This window comes from Dermacentor albipictus, chromosome 10 (genome assembly GCF_038994185.2).
Source record: "Dermacentor albipictus isolate Rhodes 1998 colony chromosome 10, USDA_Dalb.pri_finalv2, whole genome shotgun sequence".
NCBI lineage: Eukaryota > Metazoa > Arthropoda > Arachnida > Ixodida > Ixodidae > Dermacentor > Dermacentor albipictus.
Window position 1 is genome coordinate 21,097,733 of NC_091830.1, and position 13,009 is coordinate 21,110,741.

General features: G+C 43.0%; 1 protein-coding gene across 5 annotated transcripts in view; it reads right to left on the reverse strand.

Annotated features, from left to right (window-relative positions):
* LOC135919705 (inositol 1,4,5-triphosphate receptor associated 2-like) overlaps positions 1 to 13,009 on the reverse strand; it is a 222,017-nt gene that overhangs the window by 111,258 nt on the left and 97,750 nt on the right. For all 5 annotated transcript variants that reach the window (XM_065453557.2, XM_065453558.1, XM_065453556.1 and 2 more), the window contains exons 20-22: positions 11,787 to 11,888; positions 9,413 to 9,509; positions 2,746 to 2,824 (exon numbers count right to left, since the gene is read on the reverse strand). In XM_065453557.2, the coding sequence (XP_065309629.1) occupies positions 2,746 to 2,824; positions 9,413 to 9,509; positions 11,787 to 11,888 (278 nt within the window). The remainder of the gene's footprint in view (positions 1 to 2,745; positions 2,825 to 9,412; positions 9,510 to 11,786; positions 11,889 to 13,009) is intronic.

Below are 13,009 nucleotides of genomic sequence, written 5' to 3' on the forward strand. Positions count from 1 at the left end.
GGGAAAGAAAAACACGTGAGTGGTGTCTGCTCTTCCATGAACTACCGATACTCCCTGCAAGTGCTGCTGTTCTGAGGGTGCCGCCACGAATGGACCGGCGCTTCCATCAACTATCGACACCCCCCATGAGTCTTGCGTGCACTGTAAAACTCTCAGAAATGTTGAAAAACCTTTCCAAAAGGGAACAAACACGCGGGATAGCAAAAAGCTGTGGGTAGGGCCATAGAGCAAACAGAAAATTGTAACTACATTGTAGCTCCCGTTGATCGCGCTTTTTTGGTGGTGACGTGTTTTGCTTTAGATTGTAAGCTGACCCCCCCACTTCCGATTTTCAAATTAAAAAGATAGGTTGACTTACAATCGTGTAAATGCGGTACAAGAAAACCCATAAGGAATAATGCAAACAATACAAATCAAAAGAAACCAAAAGCACCAAAAAGGAAACTTTGTGCCAATTTGTAGATTCGGAGAGCGCACTGAGATGTTCCAGTCTTGACAGTTTTTCCAGTGACAGTTTTCATAAAAAAAAGCGCTGAAGACGAAGACGAAGTCGAAGGAACATGTACGACAGGACTTCCGTCGACTTCTTCTTCGTCTTTAGCGCTTTTTTATGAAAACTGTCAAGGTGAACCAACTCGCCCAAATCAAGGTATTGTTGCAACTTAAATGTTCTTGAGAAATATTGAGTTAACACTTGGGAAATATAGAGCATATGCTTGGCTTTGATAGTGTTGCTTAAAAATCAACTGTTGACTTGAACCTAATCGTTAATAAAATGAATTGCTGACCCAACGAAGCCCATAAAGTCAACAAGCGTAACAAATGTTTAACAAATGTCCAATATTTAACAAATGTGCAATGTTTAACAAAGTGCCATGAGGTATCACTACGAGAGTTGCCATTCATGTCCTTTGTTCTAATACACCCTTCGGACAATCACTTTCAGAGCGCTCACTCTCGCAAGATTTCATGCGACTAGCATCGTATTTATCGTTATGTGCAATCACCAGTGAAAGAATGCAAACATGCCATCTTATCACAGTGCCATGAACAGTGTTGCCCCCGCCAGTGTATCCAGCACTAGCCGCACAAATTTTCACGAAAATAAAAGTATCCCCTGAAGTGATAGTCTGAGAATACCGCTGCTGCAGGCATAAAGGTGCACAAATAACAAGCAATTTGAAGCAACTTTACGTCTAGAAGCTGTAGTTCCACATAGCACATGACCAACACTAGATTACACATGCCTTTTGCAGCATGATAAGTATGAAGCCATGCGATCAGTGCAATCACGCCAAATCGGCATGTTGGCTTGCCAGCCACAGGCTAGAAAAGCCAAGCCGTTGGCCCAGGTGCACACGCATGTCCAGAATGTGCCATTTCAAGTTGCTCTTGTCAAGTACAGTAGAACCTTGTCATACGTTTTGGAGAAAAAAAACAAGAGAAAGTACTAATCGGTGAAAGTTATGATCCAAAGCCTCAAAAACATCTGGCAGACTCAACTCTAGTTGACATCTACGTAATGCGATCGTTGCAACTTGGGATGCCGACACACGGTTCTGGTGGAGCCTGATTGGCTTGAGGTGCATGTTGTCGTTTTTGTGGCTCCGGCGAGCTTACGTTTGCATTCACCGAATTCTGCTTAGGCCAGCTGCTTCTTCGAGTGGAGAATTTCCGCTGGAAGTTATGATGTGCCCACTCGATGAGAAATGGCGCGGCATGAGACGCTGATGTGTGTTGAGCTCGTCGGGGCTGAGCGACCCGAGATGCATGCTGTCGTTTCCAGATGAAACCGAAACGAAATCGAGCTGACGAGGCAACACCAGACTACGATGTCACGATGCCACTAGAATGATACACGACGCTCACTTCATACCGCCTGCAGGCGGAAATGGCAGCGCTTTCGGGTTATCACCTATAAATGTGTGCAGTGCACTTCCGATGGTGGTATGCCACACACACTGTGAAACAGATAGGTTAAGATATTTATCCCAACTATTTATCGCAGCGACATCTGTGAATGGTGATGTGCAATTATTTGTGAGGAGATATGCAGGCACAAGAATATGAAGCCGAGTGTGTCGCACTATTTTCATGTGACACTGATAAGAAGCTGATAAGAAGCTGTCATGGGCGCCTACTTTTGTTGACATGTGCCTCTAACCTTTTTCTTTTTTTTTCGTCTACATAGAATCTAGCGGCTGGAAAATGTATCATATGATCGCTCTTGGGCAATATGCTAAACATTCGTGCCGGACGATGGCGTTTTCCAGGGACAAATAAACTGGTAAAAAAAGAAGACTAAGTGCATGGGGTCATTTCTTACATTTTCAATAGCAAAGTTTGGCGCCAGAACCTCATTGACGTGATGACTACAAACGAGGTTCTACTGTAGTTACCATTTTTACTACCAGAATACATACCTTGAGCTGCGAAGCAAACAAATATTATTCATTTTGCTAAAACTGGCATTGCCTCATATCTTGCATTTTCGGCTTCGTTAGATAACAGCAGAATACTCATTAAAGTCGAACACGGCCAACCAAATTTTATTTACTTTATTATATCCAGTAACTCATATCCACGTTCGCTTTACCAAGGTTGGACTGTATCATGAAAACAAGTCAACATAGGAAATCTACTCCATACAAGTAGTGCTAAAAATGTAGAAGTTCGTATTAAGGCACTCCTCAAGAACACTGCACTAAAAGGACTAACAAGAAAGCATATTTCCGGTCAGCTTACCCGCAAGTATTGCAACCCGAAGGCCTCCTGTTACGGTGCGTCTCTAAGGTGTCGTAGTGGCGGTCATCGGGGAGGACACCTGCGTGAGGAAAGCTGGCATTCAACATTCTCATCATCATCATCAGCCTGGTTACGCCCACTGCATGGGAGAGGTCGCTCCTTTACTTCTACAACTACCCCAGTCATGTACTAATTGTGGCCATGTTGTCCCTGCAAACTTCTTAATCTCATCCGCCCACCTAACTTTCTGCCGCCCTCTGCTACGCTTCCCTTCCCTTGGAATCCATTCCGCAACTCTTAATGACCATCGGTTATCTTCCCTCCTCATTACATGTCCTGCCCATGCCCATTTCTTTTTCTTGATTTCAACTAAAACATCAATAACTCGCGTTTGTTCCCTCACCCAATCTCACCTATTCCGCAATGCCTCCATGACTGCTGAGGTTTCGACTGAATCAAACGCTTTCTCGTAATCAATGAAAGCTATATATAAAGGTTGGTTATATTCCGCACATTTTTCTATCACCTGATTGATAGTGTGAATATGGTCTATTGTTGAGTAGCCTTTACGGAATCCTGCCTGGTCCTTTGGTTGACGGAAGTCTAAGGTGTTCCTGATTCTATTTGCAATTACTTTAGTAAATACTTTGTAGGCAACAGACAGTAAGCTGATCGGTCGATAATTTTACAAGTCTTTGGCGTTTCCTTTCTGATGGATTAGGATTATGTTAGCGTTTTTCCAAGATTCCGGTACGCTTGAAGTCACGAGGCATTGCGTATACAGGGTGGCCCGTTTCTCTAGAACAATCTGCCCACCATCCTTCAACAAATCTGCTGTTACCTGATCCTCCCCAGCTGCCTTCCCCCTTTGCATATCCCCCAAGGCTTTCTTTACTTCTTCCGGCGTTACCTGTGGGATTTCGAATTCCTCTAGACTATTTTCTCTTTCATTATTGTCGTGGGTGGCACTAGTACTGTATAAATCTCTATAGAACTCCTCAGCCACTTGTACTATCTCATCCATATTAGTAATGATATTGCCGGCTTTGTCTCTTAACGCATACATCTGATTCCTGCCAATTCCTAGTTTCTTCTTCACTGTTTTTAGGCTTCCTCCGTTCTTGAGAGCATGTTCAATTCTATCCATATTATACTTCCTTATGTCAGCTGTCTTACGCTTATTGATTAACTTCGAAAGTTCTGCCAGTTCTATTCTAGCTGTAGGGTTAGAGGCTTTCATACATTGGCGTTTCTTGATGAGATCTTTCGTCTCCTGCGATAGCTTACTGGTATCCTGTCTAGTGGAGTCACCACCGACTTCTATTGCACACTCCTTAATGATGCCCACAAGATTGTAGTTCATTGCTTCAACACTAAGGTCTTCTTCCTGAGTTAAACTGAATACCTGTTCTGTAGCTTGATCTGGAATTCCTCTACTTTTCCTCTTACCGCTAACTCATTTATTGGTATCTTATGTACCAGTTTCTTCCGTTCTCTCCTCAGGTCTAGGCTAACTCGAGTTCTTACCATCCTATGGTCACTGCAACGCACCTTGTTGAGCACGTCCACATCTTGTATGATGCCAGGGTTAGCGCAGAGTATGAAGTCTATTTCATTTCTAGTCTTGCCGTTCGGGCTCCTCCATGTCCACTTTCGGCTATCCCGCTTGCGGAAGAAGGTATTCATTATCCGCATATTATTCTGTTCTGCAAACTCTACTAATAACTCTGCCCTGCTATTCCTAGTGCCTATGCCATATTCCCCCACTGCCTTGTCTCCAGCCTGCTTCTTGCCTACCTTGGCATTGAAGTCGCCCATCAGTATAGTGTATTTTGTTTTGACTTTACTCATAGCCGATTCCACGTCTTCATAGAAGCTTTCGACTTCCTGGTCATCACGATTGGATGTAGGGGCGTAGACCTGTACAACCTTCATTTTGTACCTCTTATTGAGTTTCACAACAAGGCCTGCCACCCTCCTGCTAATGCTATAGCCTCCTGAGACCCCGCTATGGGGATTTGTCCAATATATTGGACATCAAGAAATAAGACAGCACTCCTGTGACAAGGCTTTCATCCTCATAAAACTGCACTGTCCAACTTATTGGACACCTGTTTGCGCCATCTATGCAGCATTGATGAAAATACATCGTTCAAATTCCTGCTGAAACAGTTCCACAATGGCGGCATTCAGCGGCGCGGCGTTTTACGGCAGCTGCCGGAGAAGTAAGCACTGTTTCTCGTATTTCTACCGGCTTTCAGGGCATATCTTTGATTTTATAATAAAGTCAATACAACAGCATAAGCGCAGAATACGAAATTTAAATTTTTGGTGCTCTTACTTTTTTTCACGCTTCCTTTGATTTCGCGTGTCCATTATGTTGGACGCTGGGACTCAACCCGGTTATTTTGACCGCGCTTTTAAGATGACCTTGTTATGAACAGCAGGCGAGCACTGTTGGCATTTAGCGGCTTGTGGACGAAATCGCGTCTCGTTTTTTTCTTTAGGGGACTGGCCTCGCGTGTCTGATGAATTAAGCGGATAACCTTTCTTTTTTCAATCCATGGCTAGGACCCGCAAGACACCTGTCGCAGGTGGTCTCGTAAGGTAAAGGACATATCGATGTCCCTCGACCAGATGTTGTGCGCATGTACAACGTCAACATGGGGGGTGTTGACAAGGCAGACCAAATGATAAGTTACTACAGGATAAAAGCACGCGTCAACAAGTGGATAGTCAGAGCCATCTTTCACCTCTTCTACATTGCCCTCAGCAACTCCTGGGTGCAGTACACGCGGCACATACCCTCCCTAAAGAAACAGCGGAAAGAAATACTCAAATCTATGCAGTTCCGCCAATCTGTTGCCGAGACTCTCGTGGCTCAAGGGAAGAAGCAGAATGAGTAGAAGAGTTAGAACAAAGCCGAGTGGCATCCGCCATCAAGGCAGGCTCGACTGTCTCCTCGAGAACCCCAAAAAAAGAGCACTACCCACTGCTCAATGCTGGCAGATACTGCAAACGCTGCCCGTTGCAGACTACATGGCTGTGACATGAAAACAAATATCTTTTTCACAAAATGTCGGCTCTTCTTCGGCTTCACCCAGGAAAAAAAGCGTTTTGAAGTTGCCCACAGGAAGTGAACACAAGAGCAAAATTTTTGTTGAGCAGAGGAATGCTCTTTTTTGTACTTTATTCGCTACTTTGCCTTTCGAGTTATTAAAATATTTTTGCACACGAGTTTGAGCGCAATATCTGCGGTATGGCATTACGTGCACGCTGGGTGAAAAAGACCGGGTAGCATCCCGGTGTCCAATATATTGGACATCGCGCTGAGCTGAAACTATCAGGGCTGTTAAAAAAATATTTAACACTTTTCATCTTCATAAACCTACTGACTTATTCTGAAAGTTTGGAAAAAATCTGTGCACCCAAATGCATCCCGGGTCTCAGGAGGATAGAGTTCCTGTATGTTACCGACTATATTCTTATTAATCAGGAATCCGACTCCTAGTTCTCGTCTCTCCGCTAAGCCCCGGTAGCACAGGACGTGCCCGCTTTTTAGCACTGTATATGCTTCTTTTGGCCCCCTAACTTCACTGAGCCCTATTATATCCCATTTACTGCCCTCTAATTCCTCCAATAGGACTGCTAGAATCGCCTCACTAGATAACGTTCTAGCGTTAAACGTTGCCAGGTTCATATTCCAATGGCGGCCTGTCTGGAGCCAGGGATTCTTAGCACCCTCTGCTGCGTCGCAGGTCTGACCGCCGCCGTGGTTAGTTGCTTCGCAGCTGCTGGGGACTGAGGGCCGGGGTTTGATTGTTGTGTTCATATAGGAGGTTGTGGCCAAGTACTGCACCAGGGTGGCCAATCCTGCTCTGGTGAGGGAGTGCATTACCGGTTCTGGTCACCTGGATCAGGTCAAACTCCAGGCCTGTTTTATGCAATTTTATCAACACGCGGATTTTTTTTTTTAATCCGGTGGAAAATTGTGCGGCACCGGGATTCGAACCACGAACCTCTTGCACGCGAGGCGGGTGTTCTACCTCTACGCCACCGCTGCATTCTTTCTTCAACATTCTCATTTTCTTCTTGTTCTAAGAACTACTCTCCCAGTCAGGACAGCAGAAAATAAAAACAAACAAGAACAGCCTCTCATATGTCACCAGGCAACACAAACATGGTGACAAAGCTGGCTGTTTGACATCAGCTCTCACATTCATGGCATTAATGGAAGTTTGGCACAGCGCATAGAGCATAGCATTGAATTCAAACATCCTTATATGAAGTTGCATTTGAAACAAAAATACATTCTTTACATATGAGATTCGCTATCAGCGTATAACTGACATGTGCTGATATTGGCACGAAACATAGTTTATTTTGTTAAATCTGATAATACATTTACCTACATTTGTTATAATCGAGGTTCAACTGTATTAAAAGAGTACTGACACGACATATGACATTACTTGTTATGAGTCTGCATTGTACGAGTTTAAACATGTCTAAACCTCAGAAGGAAAAAAAGAGAAAAAGTTGCAAGCTCCAAAGTAGCCTAAGCAGTTGACTGCTATTGCTTGTTCCTGCAAACAGGATTCACTTTCTGTACCAAGGAAGTGGACGTGTGATGACGTCGTGATACACTGACTCGCTTTGTCTATGTGATCACAGTGACAACCACATGAAAGTGCAACATGCGACCTCCCTATGCCAAGTCCCATCGTGACATAACGTCCCCAAATTTTGTTGTCACATCACAGTAATATGTTAGACTAACTTTAGTATCGCACGAAAAGGTCTTATAAGTGTTAGTAAACCCTCACGTTTGCTAAGTGTCATTCTTTTATAGACATGAGAAGCATTTGGTAAAGTTTCTAAATCTCCTTGAGAAAGGTGTGGAGTATGTCTAGTATTTAGAGCTTGAATTAGTAAACGCAAGGTGCAGAAGACCAGGACTTAAGAAGAAGAACACAAACGACAGGACCGGCGTCTTCTTGCGTTCTTCTTCACATTCTTCTTCTTGAGTCCTGGTCTTCTGCGCCTTGCCTTTACTAATTCAAACATGAACCAACTAGCCCAAGCAAGAGTTTTACTTGAGCATATTTAGAGCCACCTCCTCGCAAATGCTTTTTCTAAAAGCATGTTAAAGTTGCCTCTTTTCCTCCTTTTAGTCCCTCAAAGCAGTGCGCATTTAAGCATGCTCACCATGCTCTGCCCACCATTGCAGTGAGCTTCCACAATGGCATGACCTCAAGATCATGTGCTGCCATTCTCACCGCATCGCCCTATCCCACAGGTCATGGTATCAACAGAGTGGTTTCATTCCTTAGCACCAGATGGTACCACCACCCAATTGGTGCTGGTAACGTACACCTTCCAGAAGTGCTTGGATTTAAAGTGGACGGAAGGCACCAACTGGTCAGCAGTCAAGAGAAGCAAGGGATGTTAAGAGTATTGGAGGAAAAAATCACGGAAGCGATTGATACGACTGAATCGTTACAGGCATAAGTAGTGGTACAAGGTAGATACAAATTTTGAGGAAGAGAAAAAAAGATTAAGGCGACGTCTACAAAATTGCTAGGCTGAAAAGCATATATAAGATACTTGATCAACTCAAGCAGACTAGGCGACTGTCACTGACCGGTTTCAAAGGGGATGCCAATAAATCATCATCATCATGACACACTCTAATGATACCCTCCACTTGCCCCTTTAAATTTTGCCCAAAGCAACAATTCCTCATGACATCTGAAGAACTGTGCCAAAAGGCCTTCAGTGTTTATAGTATGTATCTTCCCATAAACATAAGGCAAACATTTTAAATATGAAATGGTGAGTGTATGAAAAGTTGGAGGGGAGAGAGCAGGCAGCCTTTCAAGTGAAGCTGTTGGCTTCCAGCTGCATGTAGAGAAAGTGCACAGCATAACCGACTGTGTGAATAAACAAAATATACAAGAAAGCATGAATAGGATGAGCCCACCAAGTTGTTCTAGTAGAAGTTTATGACGGCACTGTCTAGCAACTGTGCAAACTGATTTACTGTCATCAAAACTTACTGCAACACCCTTTGAAAGAAGCTTTAAAGAAGCTGTGAACTCTGTCACATGCATGTCGTATGTAAAACGACAACTCCTAGGGAGTAGAAAGGTTGGGAAACACTTCCAAGTTATGGTAATTTTATACTAAACTTAGTCTCAAAACAGCTGACCTGGCATTATTGACATTATCATAAAGTCATGACACAGAGCAATAGTGACTGACGTCACGTGGCAATTAGGCTGGCTATGACAAGGTAGCTCATAGAATACACACAAGAGTGCCGCATGTGTTTTGTATGGCTGCGCTTACCTGTGGCAGCCGCGGCAATTGCAAAAACAAAGCGAGCCAGGTCAGTATCATGACATCATAATGCATCCACATTCTGGATATCAAAACAAGTGTTATGGTAAGTGAATTAAGATGCTCTGACACCAGCATTTCTTCCCTCAGAATTTAGACTTTTAGAGGGTTCAAATCATTATTACCAAGTAAAAAAAATCACAAGTGCAAAATGTGATGGCTGCACTCATTGAAATATCCATGCCACACTGACAAGGTTAACAACATCAGTTACTGCACAACAGTATGCAGAATAGGTGTCAATGTCCTCCAATGACAGACTAACCTTCTTCAGAGTACCCACGGTGTGGAACTAGGGCCTTGCGATCGATGGTCGCACACTCAGACGATGGGTGCAGAGGTAACCTTGAACCACGGCTCTGCTACAAAGTGCAAAGGAAGGATTAAAGTGATTTGCCCAAAAGAGTGTCCAAACAACGAAGTCATGCAATGATACCTGAGGCAAATCTAAGAATGCAGAAAGTTGATTACAACTGTATGAAAAAAAAAAGCCAATGAAGCAAGATAAAACATAGGTGAAATCACTTATGCTCAACCAAAATGTAGAAGCATAAAAACAAATGTAAATAAATGAATAAAAAGCCAACTTGCTATACGTTGAAACCAAACCAACATCACCTGCATTACCCATGTAGTGCTTTACCAATAAAGCTATTGAAGCAGCCCTTCCTCCATTCATTTTCTTGTGTATTTGTGTATGCGTACCAGACAAGCCCTCCAGTGTGGAGCTGGTGAAATGTGACGCGATAAACAAAAAACTACCAATAACTCGCTAACATAGGTCTGTAAAGACGCTGTCTATTCGAGTAAGCTATGTGCTACCATAACATTTATTCTATAACTCTTGATAACTGGGTTTCAGAGCGAATTAAGAGCTTCGATGCAGGCTGCATTTCTGGCTCTTCTTTGACATTCATTTATTTATTTTAAAATACTGTTGCCCGTCTTGGCCGTATCAGGGTGGGTACAGCAAGATTACACATAGCGTAAAAAATGTAAACACCTTACAAACGTAAATAGGACATGAAGCACTGAATGTTGGAAATACGATGCAAAACAAATAACCAAATACAAATACAATATTCTGGCTAAGAAATACATGTGTGTAACATTGTGACAGTGATATCAGAAGAAGCATAAAAGAAAGACTATTGTATGTATTTCTAGAAAAGTGTGACAACGTTTGCACAACACTACTAATATTCAATTTCATACAAGGTTTTTAGCCCGTTTCTCAAAGATTTTAATGCTACTCAACTGCAAAACAGATGCCGGCAAACTATTCCATTCCTTAGTCGCTTGCGGAAAAAATGAATAAGCGTACATGTCCAGGTATGCTTTTGGAATAGCCTGCCTGGGAGCAAGATAGGGTGTGGTTTCAATATTGAAGTGGCCTTTTGATAACAAAAAAAGAAATTTAGGTCTAGCGAACTTCTGCCGTTGGGCCAGTGGAGGCAAATCAAGCAACCAAAGCATTTCAGAAACAGAGTCGGTACGATAATACCTGGAAAGAATGAACCTTGCAGATTTTCTCTATCTTCTCAATGCCGTTTATTAATCCTGATTGAAACAAATCCCAAATGACACTGGCATACTCTAACGTCGGTCTAATGTAAGTTAAATATGCAAGTAGTTTGATGGGCGTGGTTGCTAGCTTTGATTTTCGGTGAAGGAACCATATTTTTTTTTCTGCAGCTCCACAAATTCTGTCTATGTGTGATTTCCAACTTAAGTCTCTCAAAATTGTTAAACCTAGGTATTTTATCGTTTCAGCTTCGGTTAGAATTGTTGAGTTCATCTCATAATTACACTCAATAACATGCTTTGTTTTGTTTGTAACTCTGAGCATGACTGATTTAGATTCGTTAGTTTTCATTTTACTTTTTGTGGCCAGACTTCTACAGATTTAAGAGCTTGACTAAGTGACGCCTGATCGTTTTGGTTATTGATTTCACAATGTAATAAACAATCGTCTGCAAATAACCGGATGATTGTTACTTATGTGATGAGCAATATCATTTATGTAAACTAGAAAAAGAAGTGGTCCTAAAACGGATCCCTGTGGAACGCCTGAGGTTATTTTGAATTGGTTAGATTTGTTACAATTTATTTCAATGTATTGTGTCCGATCTGTAAGACATGAGCAGATCCACATAACAACATCATAATTTATATTCATCTCCATCAGTTTTTTAATTAATTCGTTATGTACGACCGGATCAAAAGCCTTCAAGCAATCTAAAAATATAGCGTCGACCTGCTTTCTATTGTTCAAGGAAGCTGTAAAATCATTGATCGTTTCTATCACCTGTGTGACAGTCGAAACGTGCTGCCAAAATCCATGCTGGTTGGGAAAAAAGCTTTCTTGTCTTCAAGGTAGGTGTAGATTGACTTTGAAACTATGTGTTCAAGTAGTTTGCAGCATGCACACGTAAGTGAAATTGGCCAATAGTTTCCAATATGTTGCCTTTCACCAAACTTGTGTACCGGAACCACATTTGAACCGGAATCGCCTTTCATGGTTGGTCAGCATGGTTAGTTGGTACTAACCATGCTGCCATCAGCCTTCATCACTGCTGCACAACTGTTGTGGAACTCCCCTTAACACCTTTGCTGTAAAAAAGAATAAATCAACTTACGAGGTAGGTGAGTACAGCCTGGCTCTTGGTGATCTGTACCCTGAGTGTCTGAAGCTCCAGCTGGATCTGCTCCCGGACCACATCCTCTGGGAACGAGTATGCCTGCAGAGCACAAACGACATGTCACTCCTGCATGTTTGGAGCTGGACTCGGGCCAGAAAGGTGCTTCAATGACAGCTTGAACGAACAGCATGTCATGACACAAACGTAGCTTAAAGCACACACCATCCGTGCCTCATTGCTGCATATCTGCCGTTTCTTGTCGACTAAAGACTAGCCAACACTTAGTCTCGATTTTGAGCAGCAGACTTTCACTGGTTCAGCACCGCAAAGAACTCAGTCTCGTGACGAGATTTTCATTGTCCAAACACTTGCCAGGCAGTTTTTCTTGCAGCTGTCCCCACCATTCCAAAGTCACAACGCTGTCCTGGGGAGCTTTAGGTTGGTTTTGAGTGACCACAGTCATCCAACATGCGAGCATGTCTCACTACACAAGTATTTCTACGTTTTGCCTCTTTTCAACATGGCAACCAGGGCTGGAAATTAAATGTGCTGGAGCAGAACAAATGCGTGCTGAAATGTTTCACAATGAAAACAGCACAAAAAATGTGACTATACTCCACCTCGCAAGTCATTTGCACAACTGCCAATGCCAAAGGTAGGAGGTGTACACAGGCAACATCATTGCACAGCAAAATATAATTCCCGAGATAATTGTACCACTACTGGCAGGATTATAGAATTGTTTTTGCTTGGAGCATGACACATTACAGCGATACGTAAGATGCCAAGACCTTTGCGCATGCCCGTCGTGTACCGAGAATTCAGGAGCCACTGCGCAGACAATACGAAGCTGATGAACACAGACTGAGGGGCACCCAGCCTTCCTGTTGGCTAAGCAGTCCCGCCGCTTCCACAGTGCTGCAAACGATTTGTACAATGGAGTATCGTGGGAAGACCAGCCCCAACAGCTGTTACAGCGTGAAAAGTACCAGGAGGCCAATTGCAATGAAATGCTCAATGCCTCTTCTCCAAGCGGTTGCACTACAGAATAGAGCCCCATTGCTTTCGTATTGCAATGTTCTCACAAGTTACAGAGAAAACTGCTGGAGTTGATAAGAGCTCGAATTTCGTTGTGTGCTTGCTTTTTCATGATGGTAGGTATGTCTCTTCTCGTTGTACCTTTGATGGACAGATGTGACACTCGGAGATCACAATGACGC